Source organism: Eumetopias jubatus, unplaced genomic scaffold, assembly GCF_037043125.1.
Source record: "Eumetopias jubatus isolate StellerSeaLion01/CBP00866 unplaced genomic scaffold, mEumJub1_p1.0 scaffold_8, whole genome shotgun sequence".
In the NCBI taxonomy this organism is placed as follows: Eukaryota; Metazoa; Chordata; class Mammalia; order Carnivora; family Otariidae; genus Eumetopias; species Eumetopias jubatus.
The window spans coordinates 32236855-32251108 of record NW_028274814.1 but is presented as its reverse complement, the minus strand read 5'-3'; the positions used below and the strand labels follow the sequence as shown (position 1 = coordinate 32251108).

The window sequence follows — 14254 nt, the reverse complement described above, 5'->3', positions numbered from 1 at the left end:
AATTTATAAAAGTATGTGTAGATGTATTCTCTCTACATAATATAGAAACAATTCTATAATACCGTGTTTCAATAATGCGTTATATGTATTGTATAAAATAGGGTAATATGTGTTACATATTACTAAGATGTAATGTATTGACCTAGTGAGTCACGTAACATAGTAGCACACTTTTGGCGGGAAGTGCACACTTGTAAGCACAGGTGCGTTGATGGCCGTAAAGGCACCTGTGCTGTTGATTAACTTCCACACATGGGTCTCTACTCCGTGGGCCATTTCATTTTGAACGATCCTTATTTTTCCTTTCCTCTTGACCTTTACTAGATGAGGAGCTCTGAATCCCCTGTAACGATCTGTTAGGATAAACTTTCTAAATGGTTAGTGCCTATTCCCTTTGTAAGGTTAAATGTCCTGGAGAGAGTCACGCACATGGGTGTTTCTGGATTCCTTGGTCTTGTGTAGTCTGCGGGGGGAAGCAAGATGCACCTGGAGTCCGAAGGTCGTGGTCCTTGGGCCTCCGGGCGAAAGTGCGTGCTCACATCCCACACTCACCGGCCCTCGGGGTAGTCAGCTGCCACTAACTGGAAGGTAGGGCCCACTGGTGGCTGTGGTGCTTTTCCGAAATCCGGTGTGTCTATCCAGAGTAACATGGATCTCCCGGGCCAACTGAGGCCTCGACAGGAATGCCGTGTGATTGACACCACGGTTTGCATGCGAGTTTGGTAGATTACAAACCATTTTGGGGTAAGTTTCTCCCCTTTCAGGCTCTCAGGCGCTGTTAGGGGATAAACTAGCTTACTCCCCATTGTACTGCGGATGGGTCTGGCAAGAAGTTCCCGTTCATTGGAGATTCCATTGGGGGGCTTTTCTGCACACTGAAGGCTTAGAACGAGCACTCGTCTCGCACTGCTCCTAACCACCGGGCTCTTTGGGGCTCAGGGTCCTCATCCTTTGCATTTTACAGAATTCACAGATCCATCCAATATCTAATGTCTCACTAGGGTTCAACCCCGTTTTACAAGGGTTTCCGTTCTCTTCCCCCAGGGTTACCAAGGCATGGTCGATGGCGACAGAAACATTGTTGAAGCCAGTTGGGAGAGCGTCTCGAGCATTCTCCAAGTGGTACGTGCTGACTTCTAATACTGTTTCTCTGAAGTAAGTCCCGCTTTTAAAAAGTTGGAAACCTTTTATGCGTAGACTCCAGTGATACTTAACACGGATTAATGTGCTGCCTGGCATTGTTCTCACCTACTTACATGGTAAAAAACCAAAAAAACCACCTTAATTTGTCATTTCATTAACATTTTTAAAAAGCTTTTACATCGTGGAAACAGGATTATTCTTGCAGTAAAAAGTTATGTGTGACCTCTAGTGTTCCCTGTGGTCCTTGTAGTGGATTTCAGGTTTGTTTTTGTTTTTTTTTTAAGACCAGATTAATATTGAGGCCGCCTCGGTTTGTTGGTGCTATGTTCACGGCAAACAGCCCCGCCTGTTGGATTTTTGAGAGTCACTTGGTGTCAGTGTAACAAAGCCTGGGAACGGTCCCTCCCAGGGCAGCAGGATTTAGTGGGAACCCAGCCTCCCGGTTCTGGCCTGAACCAGTCAGGGCTCATTGCTCTGGTGTGCACAGGAATGAGGCGGGTATGGCTTCAGGCAAAACAATTGCTTACTTTGAATTTAAAAGAAACCTGCCTGATTGTTTCATGCCTATAAATTCCCCAAACACGGTAGCCAAGGGAAGCCTCCAAATCCTCGGAGAGGCGGATAACGTGGAAAGAATGGACTTGACAAAAAGCTCTTCACTCGTGGTTTGACCTGTTGAAACACATGTATTAATGTGTAACTTGTGTTGAGTATTTTTTAAATAGAAACCAAACTGGTGCTCTCCCACCGAAGGTGTTAGTGTGATGGAAGAATGAATCGAATAAACGTGGCGTACAGATATGAATGGAATATATATGCAGCCTGAAGAAAGGAAGGAAATCCTGCAGGCTGGGACGGCGTGGGCGGACCTCCAGGGCATTATGCTGAGTGAAATAAGTCAGACACAGAGAGACAAATACCTTGTGATCTCACGTGTGGGACCTAAAAAAGCTGAACTCCTGGAAACAGCAAAACAGTGGTTGCCAGGGGCTGGGGGAGGGGAAACGGGGCCGTGCCAGTCACAAGGCACAAACTTCCAGGCTGAAGACCAGTGAGTTCTAGATCGAACCTACAAGCGTGGCGACTGTGGTTAATAACACTGTATTGTACCTTTGAAAGTTGTTAAGAGAATAAGTCTTAGTTCTCAACACACATATACACACGTGCCGGTAACTGAGGTGGTAGACGAGTTAGTGAACTTGAGTACAGTGGTCATTTCACATAAATCCTATGTTTCATACCAGTGCTGCATAATAATTACAATTTTTGAGAGTTGCTTAAATAGTAGACCTGGAAAGTTCTTACGACAAAAAAAGCTAATGATGTGAACTGATAAGTAGATCCACGAGCGTCCTTGCGGTGATCACATCAGCGCCTCGCGCACTCACGCTCACGTGACGTGCTCGGTCCGTCATCCCGGTGGGGAGATGGTAGTGGGTGTACATGTGATTGCCCAGGGAGACAGGACGTGCAGGTGCCCCTGAGTGTGTGGGGGCAGGGAGGGGCGCCTCCTTTGCATTCCTCAGCTGTAGCTTCGCTCCTGGGGCCCCAAGCATGTGATCCCCTCAGTGTGGATGGGCTGCTGATGCAGCTCCCAGTTGTTAGAAATCACATGACCCTCCGATGGCTCTCGGTCGAAGCCAAGTCCAGAGAGCCAGCTTATCTTCGCTGTGTGCCCTGCACCTTTGGCCCCGGCCCCCCTCTGCTGCACCCACAATGCCGACTCCACCACACTCACTGTCATCAGCACAGGCTCCCTTTAAGGGGGGAGCGCCTCGCCTTACAAAGTGAGCGTGTACCTGAAGGACGGCCCACAAATGCAGGCTTGATAAGCGCATCCATGGTGTATGTGAAGGAACCCTGGTTTTTTCCAAATGCAACTAGGAATCGTTCGTTTTTGAAAAACCAAATGTGAAAAATCACGACTTCTCACTCCCAGAAGTTTGGATGATCCAACTTGAGTTTTCTTAAGATTTAGCTTTCAAAAAGGGTGCGGCAGGGAGATGTGCAAAAAAGCAAAAAAACCCCTTTGGCTCACCGGGTCTCTGCCTTGCCTGTGCATACGGTGAGCTCTGATGGTACCAGGGCCGCTTCTCTGGCCAGTGCTGCATCCAGCTGAGGTTCGGGGGGGTGGGGTTGGCCGCCCCACGCTGTACCACCATAGCACAGGCCTCCTGCAGACTGCCCTGCTCTGCGTGTTTACCTGATGGCTGTGCCGGTCTCCTGACCACCCCCCCCCGGCTCCCCCCCGGCTCCCCCTGGGCATGATGCCTGTGTCTTTGTCCATTGTACCCACACTTGAGCGACTTAAATGAGGGGAACCTAGATTCTGCCAGTCCTGCATGTATACAGGGTTATTGACATGCGCCGAGCCCCGCCACTTCCTCTCCTGCGGGAAGAAAATAAGTACGTGTGGTTTTGTTTGTTTTCCAGGGAGGGACCATTATCGGCAGTGCTCGTTGCAAAGCCTTCCGCACTCGGGAAGGTCGCCTGAGAGCTGCTCATAACTTGGTTCAGCGGGGCATCACTAACCTGTGTGTGATCGGCGGGGACGGAAGTCTCACAGGGGCCAATATCTTCCGGAAAGAGTGGAGCGGGCTGTTGGAAGAGCTAGCCCAAAATGGTACATCCCTGCCTCTGTGTGCTGTTCTCGTGGGTTTTCTGTTCCCTTCAGAGAGCTCTGACCTCACACGTCCACCCATCTGACTGTGGAGAGGCATGAGGGGTGGCGGTGCAGGCCTCCCGCTCTACCACCTGAACTTGACCTTGTGCCTCTGAGAATGATGAGTTCTATGTTCCTGGTCCTGCCCCATGCCAGGCACTGCCCACCCCCGGCACAGGTTCGGGGAGCGCTCCTGATGGCCATCTGAGCTAGTAGGTCTCCTGTGTGTCCCCACTCAGCAGAGGAGACCCGGGGGGGCGGAGGAGAGGGTGCGCCGGGCCGCCCTTCACCGCCCCTCCCCGCTCCACGGGGGGCTCCTGAATGTCCACTTGTTGCACAACTTGAGCTGAGATGTAGCTGCTGGCTGATTTGGTCACATCCCTTCTCAGGCTGCGGGGGCAGGATTCTCGAGAACCCCCCATGTTCTGTGACCTCTGTCTTGGAAGGGTGGTGATCCATAATTCCGGTTCAGCATAAAACATGACAGTGGGAGCAAACTGCCTGAAGGAACGGCACCTTCGTGAAGGGGGTGAGCTGGCCAGAAGCCGTTGCCCCAAGCCTCTGAGGTCCGTTCAGGGACTGGAGATGGGCCGTCGGCCACCCGTGGCACGAGTCAAAGGTCATCTGCTGTATGCGGGCCTGCCGCAGGCTCCGCAGTGGCCCAGAGGGGTCGCCACTAGGTCCCAGCCTGTGCCCCGCTGATGAGCACATCTGCCGACTGCACAGTGTTTGCTGAGAGCCGGGAGGTAGATCCCTGCCGACAGCCAGCCCCACACGTGTGAGAAACCAGCATCCCTAAGTACCGAATGCTGTGACGGGGCTGTGTCCTCACTTGGAGGCATGTGTGCCTGAGGCCATGGCCGGAGAGAAGTGAGGTTCGACCCGCCGGACGCCGGGCACAGACCCCACGCGCCCGTCTGCCCCTCACTGCCCCTCCCCCGTCTGGCTGTCATACCCTACATGTGCAGAATGAGGTGGTTCAAAAGCCAAAACCGCACGCAGGAAGCCAGTGTAGAACCCCGGCTTTCTCAACCCGGGACACCCTGTTTCTCAGCAGCCTGACACCCGTGGCGTCGGCGCAGCTCCCGGTCACGGCCGGTGCTTGTTTTCCATGCAGGTGAGATCGACAAGGAGCAGGTGCAGAAGCACTCGTACCTCAACGTCGTGGGCATGGTGGGTTCCATCGACAATGACTTCTGTGGGACGGACATGACTATCGGCACCGACTCTGCCTTGCACAGGATAATCGAGGTTGTCGACGCCATCATGACCACCGCCCAGAGGTAACAGACGCGTGGGGGCCCAGGCAGGGGCCATCGGAAGTTAGATGTGCTGCGGTGTAGACGTCCGTGCCGGCCCTGGACGGCTCCCCAGATGCGTGTTCTGTGCTGCGGTGTAGACGTCCGTGCCGGCCCTGGGCGGCTCCCCAGACCGGCGTTTTGATACAGTCTTGTTACTGAATGTTAGAAACCAGAGCAAGAAAATGGCTTCCCATGGACTTTTTATTTTCAACTGTAAAAGGTTACTCCTATCCCTGATTTTAGAAGAAATAAGTGTTTGCTGGAGGGAAGACAAAATAATCCTAGCGGGAAATCCCATGCAAGGTCTCCTGCGAGTGGCCGGACTGGATGGGGCCCCTTGTCCTCTGGCTCAGTAGGCGCCCGAGGACCCCAGGGGCGTTGGGGGAGCCCAGCGGTTGTTCCTCTCGCCTGGAGTGCTCCCCGCCCTGCAAGGGCGTAGGCGTGTGTGCTGAGTGACGGGGCTGGTCCTGCTCCTCGGGAGGAGCCTAGAGGTGTCCCAGGAGTGTGCGTGTGTGCGGGAGAGCGAGCGCTCGCTGTAAAGTGTGTAGCCCCAAAGCCCCTTTGCGCGCAAGAGCTCGAAATGCTAGCACAGTGGCATCTACTGTTGTAGAAAATGGGCCCTTTTTGGAAGCTTAGGTGCCAGCCATCACCATGAAGCAGGCTTTCCACCCCACCTGTCGGTCACAGGACTTCCCTGTTTGCTTTTCATGCGGTTCCCAGTGGTGGTAAGTGGATGTTTCCTTGGTCTCTTTTCCAGCCACCAGAGGACCTTTGTTCTCGAGGTTATGGGGAGACACTGCGGGTACGTATGTGTAGACGCGATTTGGATGGTGAGCACCCTCAGCTTGGCCCCCTCGAGAGCCCTGCGCCCATGGGATAGACGCCCCCAGGTGGAGCCCGCTGTTGCCAATGCTCGCTCGCGTCCCGACTGCCCAGGGCCGTCTCCGAGCTGTGGCTGCCCGGCAGCAGCCTTCCAAAATCGGTGCCGTTTCCGAATAGGTACCTCGCCCTGGTGAGCGCCCTGGCCTGTGGAGCAGACTGGGTGTTCCTTCCGGAATCCCCACCAGAAGAAGGCTGGCAGGAGAATATGTGCATCAAGCTGTCCGAGGTAATGTGCATTCTGTGTCCCTAGACCGCCAGCACCTCTGACCGCCGTGTGCGGCAGCCTGTGGGGGTCCCAGTCTGGACGGAGTTACAAGCAGGTGGAAACTCTGTGGTTCTCAAGTGAGTCCAGGCTTGTCACATAGGGTCTGCATTCATTGGCTCTTCATGTGTCCGGCTGCCCCCAGTTTCCCAAAGCGGTGCCGTAGAGAAACCCCAAAAGCTTTGTATTTCATGCAAAGCAGCAGCTGAAGGTTGAAGTAGTCTTAAGTAGAGATGATGGCTGTTAAGAGAAACCGGAGTCAGGGAGGAAATCTGCCTCCCATTCCGTCTCCACTCGCCAGTGTGAGCAGACCTGTGTTTTGACCGCAAGCCCCTCCTGGGCTGAGCCGTCCCTGCCTCGCTGGGCTTGCGTCAGGTGTGATGGTGGAGGGGTACTCTGGACCAGGCTTTTCCTTCTGTTTGTAGTCTGGGGCTGCCTGTGGCCCCCACTCAGCGTTATTAGTGGAGGGTGCGTTGCCCTCTGGGAAGGCTTCTGAGAAGGGCATACGAGCTTAGCTCCCAGGACAGAAATCCCAGCATGGGGTGCATTTCCCAGCCACGTCAGCACCGTCCTGCAGGTGCATAATGTAAGCATATGGCACAGGCTAGTTATGGCTGTATTCAGCAAGCACGTACACTCTGCATGTAGCCAGGTCACGTGTGCATTGCCACCACCTTCAGGTGACAGGTTCCAAGAAAGGAACTTGAGCAACATACCCAACAAGCTTTGCTGACCCAAACACGATGTAAGGAACTGCTGATGAATGCCATAGCTTTGCTGGGAGGAATCGTGCCCATGGGAAGGTGGGGCTCAGCTGCGGGAGACCGGTGAATGCAGGAATGCCCCAAGTCCCAGTATTAACCGTGGACGTAATAAATCCACTCATTGTTTCTTGGTTCCGGCCTGGGGAGGTGGGCCAGCTGGTGTGGGGTGATTCGTGGCTGGCTGCGTGACATTAGGGGTGGCACTGGTCTTAGACTGGACGTGTGTGGCTCTGAGAACATGCATTTAATCACCAATCCTGCGGGGGCCGTGCCTGCCCCGCCGGCCATCCTTCCTCCCCACTGACAGCGCCAGGCCTGGTCCAGGGCAATGCGGTCACAGGCCAAGTTCTGGCGGCAGCCCTTGGGGACGGGGAAACACACCCTCGATCCGAGGCCACGCACAGTGGTCGCAAGGTCAGGGTAAGGTGGTAGGGCTGAGGCCCTATTTGGTTTTTAGGTGCTGAGTTTTGGATTTGGCCATTATTTCCATACCTGTGTGGTCTCGTCTGCAAACCTCCTTGGGTTTCAGACTTCATGAACCATCAGCTAGGACAAGAACAGAAAGAGTTGGGGTCCCTGCATTAAGTGCCGGCGGATGGCTTGGACTCCCTTGTGCAGAAACACTTTGATCTCATCATATCTGTAATTAATTTTTATTGGTTGTAGATGTAGCGCTGTAAGAATTTTTCCAAATATCTTGTCAGGTAAGTTGGCCTAGGAAGCAAGCCTCAAGAGCATGCCCCAAATCCCAGGCATCTCCGTCTAAAACAGGAAAGGCCTCTCTTGAGGCATCACAGGTCCTAGGGTTGGGCCTCAGCTCTGCCACCCACAGGGTGACCGTGGGCAGATGACCCCACATTCCCAGGTCCCGAGTTCCTCAGGCCCCTGGTGCTGTCGTGAGGACTCAGGGAGGGAATGCGTGCAGGTGTGGACGTGGGAGGCGTCCACACACCTGTCCAGGCACGGCGGCTTATCTTCCCACGGGCATGTGTAGACAACTCTTGCTCTGTAACCCTCTGGAATACTACGTTTTACGGATGACGTGTGGCTCCGCAGCCAGTCCCATATTCATGGAGACGTCACACTCACTCTTGTAGCCGCATCTTTACACCTCTTAGGAAATATTTCTGACTAGTAAGCTCTTCGAAGTGGAGCACATTTACAACAATGTAAAACCAGCACCACACACCAGATGTGCTTGAGGCACCTCGTGGGGACCGGGCGAGCCTGGCCAGAACCAGCCCGCTGGGCGGCACGGGCGTGGCGGCCTCAGGCACTGCCCGCGCTGGGGCTCACAGCCCCCACAGGAGGAGGGTCTTGGGACGGGATGGAGAACAGACTTGGCTGGGAGTGATTTCCGGGCATCGCGGGATTATGGCCACCGTGAGCCTGTGGGGACGGCAGGTGTGGGTGCCGTGCTGGTCCGGCCGGGCCCGTGCAGGTGCGCCTCCACCTCTGCACTCTCCTCTGCACCTCTCCTGCCCCCGGTGCAGGCCTGGGGCTCCGTGCTCTGATGGCAGTGGCTGTCCTTCGTGGACGGGCTCACGGTGGGGTGGCGGGAAGCTCTGGCTCCCGAGGAGGTTGGAAGCCTGGTTTGCAGTATAGATGCGCCGCAGGGCCCATGGCTGAGCTCACTGGCTTCTGGGGCCAAATGGCAAAGGAGCATGGCCCCCAGCCCGGGGCTGCCTGGCTGCTGGCCTGCGTCTGGGGCGATCTCACGGGCCCCTCCCGCCCCTGCCACCTCCAGCTTCATGCCCACAGCGCCTTGACCTGCCCTGATGGTCGGAAACCCTGCTTGCGAAGTTAGGTGACGTTTTCTACCTGGCAAGTGGCCAGTTCACCTGGGGCAAGGGGTCCTGGATTTGTTTATTTTTAAAATGGTGTTTGAGGGTGTTCTTTTTCTGTTTCCTCTAGAACCGTGCCCGGAAAAAAAGACTGAATATCATCATTGTGGCTGAAGGAGCCATAGATACCCAAAATAAACCTATTACCTCTGAGCAAATCAAGGAGGTGAGTGTGTCCGATTTTGCAATTGTCCTCGGACGCCAGCCTGGAAATGGGAGAGGGTAACGCGGCTGGCAGGGTTCCAGTTTGGAACGTTGTATTATTATGAAAACACTTTTTGTTCTTCCTGATGTTTAAAGATGTTTTCGTAATGACTCATGACTTTAACAGCATGGGTCTCCTGCAGCTCCTGCCTTATTGTTGGGAATATTCCCCGAGGCCCTGGAGCCGCCCTGTCAGTCGGGGAGATGCAGCGGGATGGGAGGCAGGGGGTTCCAGCGCAGCTGCCCCAGCCAGGGACGAGGGTCAGGCGCTGGGGAGGGGGGTGCAGCCTCCGTGCTCTTGCAGACGAGAGCGCCCGTTAGGTTTGCGCCCATGCCGCACCCGGCCCCGTGGAGGGGCCACCCAGGAGGTCCTGTTGCTGCGCGGCTCGCTCGAAGGTGCTGGCTTGTTGCACCAGCCCTGGGGTGGGTGGGATGGGCCAGGCTCTCCAGTCAGGCAGGTGGCTGCGCACGTTCCAGATGGGACGCTAGGGAGACAGACCGCCAGACGGGCAGGCAGGCTCTGGTTGAAGCCGTCCATCACAGCAAAGGACGTTATCCGCTTGGCTTTGCAAAGTGGTTTCTCTCCCTTCCCTGACCAGCTGAGCGCCTGAGCCCCAAACCGTGGGGAGCTGTGTGTGAAGGCGCTCGGCCAGTACCAAAAGAAGCAGTAAGGGCCAAGGTTTCCTTTCCCACTCCAGCAAAGCTGAGCATGAATCCTGGACTCGGGGGGCCACAGGCTTCACGGAACCCCCAGCCCACTGTTTTTATAGAGGAGGAGGTGAGGTCCGGGGAGAAGACAGGGCCCGGCCCAGCTCTCGTGGGGCCCAGCCCGAGGGGGCGCCGTGGTTGACCACAGCTTGCTTTTCAGATTCAGCTGTACAAGCTTAAGGGGCTGCAGGGAAATGTCTGCATTTCTGTAAAATATCACTGATGCCGTGTCCTTTTTTTAAGGACATCATGTTACTTATGTTCATTTGCAAGGTAGGAGAGACAAAGATTTTATTTGATAATAAAAGCATTCTTTTTAAGAAAAACAAACTTCAGCTCACCATTAAACTGAACATCCTTTTAGGAAGTGAAATTTAGAAACTAGAATTTTTTCCCACGTCGGTGTGAAGTGAGAGCAGAGGGACCTCTGGGGCGCCAGCACCCTGCACGAGGTGACCCCCTGTGTTACGTGCTGTGTTTCTTGCAGCTCGTGGTCAAGCAGCTGGGATACGACACGCGGGTGACCATCCTTGGACACGTGCAGAGAGGTGGGACTCCTTCGGCCTTTGACAGGATTTTGGTGAGTGAGGATGGAAACGGTCAGGTGCCTTCCCCTGGGAGCGAGGAGGAACCGTTTGCCGAAAAGACCGTCCGGCTCAGTGTCTCTGCCTGCAGTGTAGGTGGCCCGTCCTGGACACGATAACTGTGCTCGGCCCCCAGTCACACAGATGCTGGGAGACCCCCAAACCTGGGGGGTGAGGGTGACAGGGACTCCAGAGAACACAGCCTGCGTGGTGTCTAGACCCGGGCCCCGGGTCAGCAGGGGCCCGGTCCGGTTTCAACGGTGTTGGTCTTGGGTGCCCTCTGTGCCTCTGACCTTCCCCTTCACTCCCCCGTGCTGGCCACTTCCTACTGGGGCCAAAATGCCCTTGTTGGAGGCGGGTTAGAAGTAAGCAGGTGGACTGTCAGTAGCTCTTCGGGATGCAGTCCAGTAGGATGGGAGGCAGGTTGCATCCCTCTGAACACCGTGGGACAGGCTCTGCTCATGGATGCGTCTGCTGGGGGCACCAAGGTCGTGCCTCTGTGGAGCCGGCGGCGGGAGGGCATGCTGCCTTGGCCTTTGGCCTTGTCTTTGACCTTCGTGATTGTCCTTTCCAGGCCAGTCGCATGGGGGTGGAGGCCGTGGTCGCCCTTCTCCAGGCCACCCCGGAGACCCCAGCCTGCGTGGTGTCGCTGAGCGGGAACCAGGCCGTGCGCCTGCCACTGGTGGAGTGCGTGCAGATGGTGAGTTCTGGGCATCCCTGTGCTCACTGGGAGTCCAATGTGGCTTCACTGAGCTTCCCCAGCGCACAGGTGCTGCCCGCGGGCTGAGGTCGTGGGTCTGGGGCACGTGGACTAACCCCCGCTAAGGTGAGGTCAGTCTGTCGGCAGGGAGCGTGTGCATCGAAGAAGACGTGGAGGAACACGGGGCTGTGGGGACTCTCGGGGGGGGCGTCCCGGGGGCCAGGTGGACGGGGCTGAAGCTCTGCGATTTCAGCCGCTCCTGCCCTCCTGTCTCTGAGGACCTTCCGACCAGAGATGTGGCCGTAGGGCGGCTACTGCGGGTGACATCCGGACGTGCCCCAGCTTCCTTCAGGCCCGGGAGTGGGTGCCCCTGGACGTAGGGAAACGGGCTGTGGTTTTCCAGGTCACTGGCCACCTGAGGAAGTGGCAGCGAGCCGCATTAGATGCCGTCCCTGTCTGTATTCTCCAAAGCCTGTCCATGACCGCCCTTTTCTTGGCCTTTCCGGCAGCTCTGAGTGAACGTACTGTGTAACCGAGACAGAGGAGTGATTACATAATCACGTCCGGGGACTTGTTGAAAGTAGCCATAGAAAAACGCTTTCCAGAAGCCTATGGGGGTGAATAAATGTGTGTGTGTGCGCATCTGCCACCTGTCGAGGGCCTGGCACGTTCCTCTCCCCAGCGACGACAGGGGGTTGGGGTATTTCTCTTAGTGCACCGATGAGGGAGCTGACATTCAGAGGGGAACAACTTGCCCAAGATCCTCACATCGACGGGGCGGAGGCGGGTGTGAGCGCTTCCCCAGGGCCGCCGGGCCCCCGCACCGCCATCCTCCCCGCAGTGGCCTCCCCCCCCGCCCCCCCGAGAGGCCGGTTCTGTCGTGCTTCTTCCTCGCCAGAATCCAGTGAGGAGTTGCTCAGAAGGCTGCTTGTCTGAGAGCCTGGTTTCGCTCTGGCTTTGCTCTCGGGGATTTCAGGATCTCCTTCCCCGGTGCTGCTGGCTGTGCACCCCCCATCCTGTTTCCAAGCTGCCTGAGCCGCGCAGGCCTGGGCATGTCCCTCGCAGCCGGCACTGGCCGTGACTCGCTGGGCCTGGGCTGCCAGGCTGGAAGGTCGGCGCGAAGGGGGCAGGCAGGCAGGAGCTGCAGGGCGCGGCAGCGCTCCTCATCCACAGACGTGGGAGTCTTGACACGTTCTCTCTTGTTTGAAGACCCAGGACGTGCAGAGGGCCATGGACGAGAGGAGGTTTAAGGATGCTGTGCGGCTCCGCGGGAGGTGACTATGCAGCCCGAGGGCCCTGATGGGTAGCTGGTCTGCTTTCTGGCCGGTGGGGCTGTTGAGAGCTTAGCGAGGTGCAGATAGAAAGGGGCTCGTGGCTGGCATTTTGAGAAAGACGCTGGAGTGCACGGAAGACCAGGTCTCTCAGCTGCACGCACAGCACGCACCGTTGTAACTGGAAATACCCGGGGCCCTGGGGACACGGGGTGGCACCCCGCTGCCTGCTTGCCCCGAGAGCCCCGAGCAGGTGCATGCCAACTGTGTGCGTCCGGCACAGGCTGCTCTCCCAGGGGAGCCCCTCACGCTCTGCCCACCCTGTAACCTTGGGCCCAATGGCGCCTTTTCCTTCCAGGAGCTTCGAGAGCAATCTGAACACCTACAAGAGGCTCGCCATCAAGTTGCCGGATGATCAGATCGTGAAGGTAGGTGACGCTGCGCTGCCCCGAGAGTCACCCCCATGTTTCCTGCGGGCCCACGCCTCCGGGCTCCCGGGCTGCGCACCCACCATGTGCTCGCGGCTTGTGTGGCGCGGACACAGCCTGCCCTCCCATCTCGCAGAGCAACTGTAACGTGGCCATCATCAACGTGGGGGCGCCCGCTGCCGGGATGAATGCTGCTGTGCGCTCGGCCGTGCGCGTGGGCATCGCGGATGGGCACAAGATGCTCGCCATCTACGACGGCTTTGAGGGCTTTGCCAAAGGCCAGGTGAGTCCTTGGGGGACGCTGTGGGGAACGGAGGACCGCCCTTCCTCGGCCGCAAACCTAGGTCTCCATCAAGTGGTGGACACGAATGCTGCTCTTTGGGACGTCTTCTGCTCTGGATCCATCCTGGGGTTCGCACTCTGGGCCCTGCAGGGATGCTGTGTGGAACGCACCACCTGGTTTTGTCCAGGGGCCGCAGGCAGTGGGGCCGTGGGGGCCGTGGGGGGAAGGGGCCAACAGAGGCTGTTGTGCCATTGGAGGGGGTGCGGCCAGGGGGCACTCAGATGAAAGCTTTGGTGGAAAGAGTGAGCACTCACTTCTTGCGTGCTTACTGTGTACACTCAGTGCTCCTACGAGATCTGCAAACCTGAGATATTAGCCCCGTTTTCCTGACACAGAAACTGAGGCACAGAGACACTAATTAGCTTGACCGAGGTCACATGCTGCAGGAGCTTAGTGTGGTTGAGGCTGCAGGTGTCTCCTGCGGGACAGTATTTACTCACCCGATCACCCAGCAATGCCCTGAGTTCTTATCCCGGGGAAGCCAGCTGGTGCAGAAAGCAAAGCCCCCCTCTGCTGGGTTGTAGCTTGGGGAGGGAGAGGATGGTGAGCGAGCAGGGGGAGCACGGCCTGGCACCGCGGGCAGGGACCCCACCGCATAGACGCCCAGAGGAGGGGTGTGCCCTGGGACCCTACAGACACACGTCCCTGGGAAGGGAGTCTCAGACTGCAGACGGAGGTGCTGAGCCGTGTCCATGAGGATGTGCAGGCCGGGCCAGGACAGCACCGACGGGTTCGGGCCGGCCGGCTCACTCAGGCTCACGTGGCTGCTGTAGCCGCAGAGCGGGGGAGTGGCCGGGGTGGGGCCAGGCAGCTTGTAGGTGATTGGAAGGAGTTTGGCTCTTGCTTGGAGAAGACAGGAGGGTTTTGAGCAGGACGGGACCTGTGGTGGGGGCACTGGATGCCCAGGGGGAGGCGTCCGGGGAGCAGGCAGGGCTGGGCTTGGGGTCTTTAAGAAGTGTAGGCAAAAGACCCGAGTTTGGGAGGAATTGGTGCACAGAGGGGACCCCCAGGTGGCGCCCGTGTTGGCGGATGCGACCCTTGCTCCTAGGAGTGGGGAGGGGGGCCGGCGCAGGAGACTGCGTGTGTGCACGCCTAGCTGGCCTCAGCTGTCCTCTTTAGATTTCTTCCAATATTTAAAGAAGTTTCCTTTTACGTCAA

The 14254-nt window shown here is 56.9% G+C and overlaps 1 protein-coding gene across 7 annotated transcripts in view; it reads left to right on the top strand.

Annotated features, from left to right (window-relative positions):
* Window positions 1-14254, top strand: part of PFKP (phosphofructokinase, platelet) — a 48866-nt gene that overhangs the window by 20317 nt on the left and 14295 nt on the right. For all 7 annotated transcript variants that reach the window (XM_028114680.2, XM_028114679.2, XM_088025829.1 and 4 more), the window contains 11 exons: window positions 1045-1122; window positions 3577-3766; window positions 4923-5088; window positions 5864-5908; window positions 6106-6214; window positions 8929-9024; window positions 10258-10350; window positions 10929-11054; window positions 12264-12328; window positions 12684-12753; window positions 12890-13036. In XM_028114680.2, the coding sequence (XP_027970481.1) occupies window positions 1045-1122; window positions 3577-3766; window positions 4923-5088; window positions 5864-5908; window positions 6106-6214; window positions 8929-9024; window positions 10258-10350; window positions 10929-11054; window positions 12264-12328; window positions 12684-12753; window positions 12890-13036 (1185 nt within the window). The remainder of the gene's footprint in view (window positions 1-1044; window positions 1123-3576; window positions 3767-4922; window positions 5089-5863; window positions 5909-6105; window positions 6215-8928; window positions 9025-10257; window positions 10351-10928; window positions 11055-12263; window positions 12329-12683; window positions 12754-12889; window positions 13037-14254) is intronic.